This window comes from Engraulis encrasicolus, chromosome 11 (assembly GCF_034702125.1).
Source record: "Engraulis encrasicolus isolate BLACKSEA-1 chromosome 11, IST_EnEncr_1.0, whole genome shotgun sequence".
Classification (NCBI taxonomy): Eukaryota; Metazoa; Chordata; class Actinopteri; order Clupeiformes; family Engraulidae; genus Engraulis; species Engraulis encrasicolus.
Window position 1 is genome coordinate 49,599,827 of NC_085867.1, and position 5,321 is coordinate 49,605,147.

General features: G+C 45.9%; 1 protein-coding gene across 1 annotated transcript; it reads right to left on the bottom strand.

Moving 5' to 3' along the window:
* Positions 1-1,504: 1,504 nt before the first annotated feature.
* On the bottom strand, positions 1,505-4,695 carry crybb3 (crystallin, beta B3). Its single transcript, XM_063211414.1, has 5 exons — positions 4,621-4,695; positions 4,062-4,180; positions 3,618-3,750; positions 2,153-2,295; positions 1,505-1,808 (listed from the first exon to the last, which is right to left on the bottom strand). The coding sequence occupies exons 1-5, from the start codon at positions 4,693-4,695 to the stop codon at positions 1,505-1,507; spliced, it is 774 nt and encodes a 257-aa protein (XP_063067484.1).
* Between the last annotated feature and the right edge of the window lie 626 nt (positions 4,696-5,321).

Here is a 5,321-nt window from a genome sequence, read left to right on the forward strand (position 1 = left end):
TGGGCCTAATTGGGCACCTTTTCATTGTATTATCAAATTAATTCTTGTATTATTATTCATTTTAATCCTTTTTGTTTTTATCTTAACACCAATTCCTGTCCAGGGACTACAGACGAAAATTAGCCGTGTGGCTATAATCTGGCTCAATTGTATATTGTGCACTGTCCCTGCTAAATAAACAATAAATGAAATGTGACGCCATACTTTGGAGGCATGAGACATTTTCCCTCACCTCTCCCTATCGAACTGGTTCTTACTTATGGTGTGCCGCTCAGTGTGGCAGAAAGTCTGTTCAGCTCCATGTACGTACGTAAGCTGACAGAAAACCTTATTTCCTTCGGGATTAATAAAACTTACTCTTTCAACTCTTCTCTACCAGTAAAGCTCATTTCAATAAATAATAGAATAGAATACAATAGAATATAATAGAACAGCTAAGAATAGAGTAGAACAGAATAGTAAGCTGTGTCTGTCTATGCCCAATCCCCCGACCACAGTCAGTAGCCTAGTACATCTCTTCATCTCTCCGGGGCCCTCCTCCTCCTCTGTCTTTTTTCTTGCTGTATCAGCACTTGATATCGAGCCTCCTGCCAAACCCCTGGCTAGAAACCTGAACATATGGAGGCCATGCACCTTAGCAGAAGCCGCACATAAACATTAGCATGCCTTAACCGGGGGCTTTGTCAGCCTTTCTACACAGCCATTAGAAGCCATTACACTGTAGTCCACAGAGTAATTTCAGCATCGAACCTAAACGGCGTCTGATGAATGTGGTGCAGGTATTCGGCCATGGGAGAGCCTTGGGTCCATCTGTATGAGGCCAATTACCACAGCACATTGCATGGAAGTGTCTGTAATTTCCTCTGTGAAGGCCTATCTGCGATGATGAATGTGCATCGCCTCAGGTGATTTAAGTGGTAAAATGACTGGCTAATATGACTTCTATTGAGTTCAATTGGACCCTGAATTGTCGGCGTCAATAGAGCACAAGAGTTCTCTCAAGTATTGTTGTTAATTTCATACAGTGTTGTGTGTCTACAGAAGCCATGTTTACAGTAAACCTGACTGGGAAAGGTTAGGTTTTTTGTCCAAGTCCATCAGTCTACTTGAGTCTCCATTAATCTTTAACTTCTAACTTGTATTTGTAATGTCTCTGTTATTATCTTCCTTCCACTTCAACTCAACCTCACCTAAAAATCACATCAGGTCACAGCTAAATCCACCAACATCATCTCATCATAATCAATAGAAATCACTAGCCCACACCATTGCTGTAGTGATCAAACCAAATGTGGGCCAAAGCCTTTATTGCTTATTCCACTTGACAGACACAAGAGGAGGTGAGGTGAGGTGGTTGTCACTTCCGGGTGCGGCGCCTCTTGGGGCCCCCGTGAGATGGGTGGCGGGAGCCCGCAGGCGCCAGGCGGGAGGAGGAAGAGGGTGCAGCGCTGGTACTGGGGGTCATGGTCGGCCCAAGGCAGGAGGAGGGGCTCGCTGCTCTCCTTCAGCTGGTGCCAGCGGCGGCGGGAGGGGCAGGGGGAGGAGGGGCGGGAGCAGGGGCAGGGGCGGGGGCAGGAGTAGGGCTGGGGTTGGGGTGGGGGGTGGGGTGGGGGGTGGGGTTTGGGTTGGGTGTGGGGGCTGGGTCCGAGGGGGTGAAGCAGCCCTGCTTGTGCCACTGCATGTCACGCACGCGCCGGACGGACTGGAGCAGTGGCAGGGCCGCGCCCCAGTCGTTCCAGTGCTTGTACTCGCCGTGCTCAAACACGTACTGGCGCCCCCTGTAGCCTGGGTATGTGTAGCCCACCCACCTGGACACAGGAGGACACAGGAGAGATGTCTTAGTGATGAATGACAAAGACAACTAATACTACAGGTATAGTTAGAGTACTTGAGAACTTAGAATACACTCCTCCAAAGGATTGTGTACAGCCATGTATCATTTTATATATCTCCTATACTTTTTATTCCAATAGAAAATATGTTTCACAGGATCACATTATATTGCATAAATCAATACTAATACTGAGTTTGGCTTGGCTACCTCAAGAAAGAGGAGTTAAGAAAGCTAGCAGCATATCCCAACATGCATGTACTACTGTACAGGCAAACGACAGGATCAATACTGAGGATCAATACTGCGGGCTGCACTTACGTTCCGTTTAGACTTTTGATGCTGGCCACGCGATCCTGGAAGCCGTGAGCCCAGAGGCTGGGTACATCATCATCCATGATCTCCATCTTCCTCCCGGTGAAGCCCACGTTCTCAAATAGGTGGAGCTTGTGGTCGGCACCATCCTGTATTCAACAGAATAAAGCACACAGAGTGGGGCTCCATTTAACACCAGTCTAAACAGCAGGTCATTTACATATGGGATTGATATCATAGATACACTATTGAAATAATGTAAGGGTAAATGCAAAGTGCATACACACACACTGATATGCTGTTTTGATAGCATGCTGTAGTGGCCTAGTACTTGTGTACTCTTTAGTGGCCTAATACTTTGAGTTAATTTCTACTTTCTATTTATTTGAAATCCATAATTAAATCAAATGTTTTCCATCTCCATGTTGTTTGGTGTGTTGGCCAGTGTACAGTAGATCCCTAAACCTAGCCATGCCAGATAGACACATCATTCCAGAGAGTGACTGCTGCCTGTTTACAACTCCGCACTCCCTCCACTCCATTCCACCCCCCTCTCCCCCCTCCATGGTCCGCTGCTGTGTGAATAATATGGGCCAGTTTCCCAGAAAGGCATTACGCAATATTCGGTGCGTAAACCACTCAGTCTTTCAGTGGCTAATCCCTGTCTGCAAAACAGGCCTGACAGGTGATGAGTGGTGTGTAATTGATTCGGTCAGTTATTCACCGTCAGCTGGATGCTGTTGATGAGGGCAGGGGGATACGGCAGTATTAGGCAGCTATAGTGTTACATTACATTGCATTTAGCTGACACTGTATTCTATCTAAAGCAAATGTGGAGTTAATTAGCTACAGTGACAGACAGTCCCCCTGGCCTGTGGGGATGAGGTGGGTTGCTCAAGAGCCCTTCAACTATAGATGAGGCTCTGCCAGAGTCAGTGTTTCACTACCCACCCCGCCCCACATTTCTTCTTTTGGAACAGGATTCAAACTTCCAACCCCAAGTCCAACTCCCTAAGCATTAGCCCCACAGCTGATAGTAGTATTATTATAATAGTATTATTATTAGGTTATTAGAGCAAGCCCTGGTCTAATGATCTAACTCCCTAATGGTTAGGGAATTAGTTGGTCGTCGGATCAGAGGGTGATAGGTTCGAATCCCAGCCTTACCTCTCCCTACACCTCAATCCATGGTGGAAGTGCCCTTGAGCAAGGCACATAGTGACCTCACACCTGGGACTGTAAACAATACCCTGTACCTGGAACAACTGTAAGCCACATTGGAGTAGTAGTAATCTTGATGAGTAGAGATGTACATTTAAAGTACTGTTATGGATGCATTTGCATCACTAGCAGTATTTATTCATTTGCAACCGTGTCATTTCATGCTGCTTGCGTTGTAACTACATCCATAACAGTTCTTCTACTTCCTCTTTATACATCTCTGTTGATGAGTGATAGTATGTTGACTGACCACGCGGAGAGGTCTGAGGGACAGCAGCAGGTTGTTGCTCTGGTTGTTGCTCCAGGAGCTCCAGACGGGGTACTCGCCCTTCTCCAGGATGTACTGCTCCCCGGCAAAGGCCTTGCGCTCAAACGCCACCCAGCTGCAGAGGAGAGGGAGGGGGAGGGGGAGGGGGAGGTGGGAAAACATTGATGGAGAGATTGAGACAGATCGTGACAGAGAGAGAGAAAGAGAAAGAGAGAGAGAGAGAGAGAAGAAAAGTGAGAGAGAGAGAGAGAAGAGACAGCAAAGCAAAGAGAGACAGAGGGACGGGAAGATACAGAGAGGCAGACAGAAATACAGTGCGAGAGATAGATATATCAATAAAGAAAATTCCAGGCCGGGAGGATGTGGCATAGAGGCAACATTTTGTAACAAATGATGAGACTGAAGAGGTGAATGGTGACTACTCACGGTCCAGATTCTACGATGGCAGAGCCCACTTTCTCCAGAGTCTTCTCACAGACATCCTTGCACTCCGCGGAGAACTCTACCTTCTTGCCTCTGAAGTTCTCAAACTCAAACAGTGCCACCTGCAGGCCAGGGACAGGAAGAGATTGTCATAGAGGAAGAGGGTAACAAGAAATGTATCCTGAAGTGAGGACCCTTGTGTCGTTTGCTCTTGTATAAATGCAGCATAGTTGAGTGTGTTGTGAAGTATATAAACGATTACAAATGTCAGCGTTTCTTTTCTCTGCATGTTTATTTAGCATTTTAAGTCTTAGACGTTAAGAGTTAATAAGGCAGCATCTTGTATTGTATTGGTATTTTATTGGTTGTGTGCGTAGCAATGACGATATTCGGTGTGACTGAGTGAGGAAGCACCATATTGTATTGTATTGTATTGTCTCTGTGTGTGGGTGACTATACTAGGTGTGACCAGAAAGTAAGGTGTCAACTTGTATTGTATTGTATTGTATTGTATTGTAATGTCTTTGTTGTATTGTTATGCCTGTGTAGAGGAAGTGGGCACCTTATATGTGGCTCCGGCTCCACCCTGGCTCTTCCCAGCAGCCAGCTGTTCTGGTGCGCCTTGCTGCTCTGACATCCTCCCTTCACAACAGCAAACAAACAGACAACAACGAGGAACGACAACAACACAAAAGTAATCAACAACATGGCATGTAATGATAAATGACAATCACAACAACAAAGTCATGCCCATACAATGATAAATGACAACCGCGAGAACAAAGAAAAACATGTGAAATGGCAAACAGCAGCGTGAAAGTGCTGGCATATTGGCTGGGGAGAGCCAGGTTTTAGTCTCGGTATTTTGACAGTTCTGTGTTAGAGCAGAGCCTTTGAAGAGAAGAGAAGAGAAGAGAAGAGAAGAGAAGAGAAGAGAAGAGAAGAGAAGAGAAGAGAAGAGAAGAGAAGAGAAGAGAAGAGAAGAGAAGAGAAGAGAGGAGAAGAGAGATTCTTTTAAGTCAGGCATGCATGCATAGAGCAAGACCTAAAAGGAACAAGAGAAAATGTTAGTTAGAAAATGACAGTAAAGGACAAGAAGGGGGGTGCACTAAGAAGAGGTAAGAGGAAGAGATATAACTAAGGAGGAGGCAGGCCCACTGCACACATGACAGGAACAACACCACGTAAGCATTCACTGATGATCGCATAGGTTCACTGGTGAGTGGGATCCTGAGGATAACACTAAAATGAATGCAATTTAGG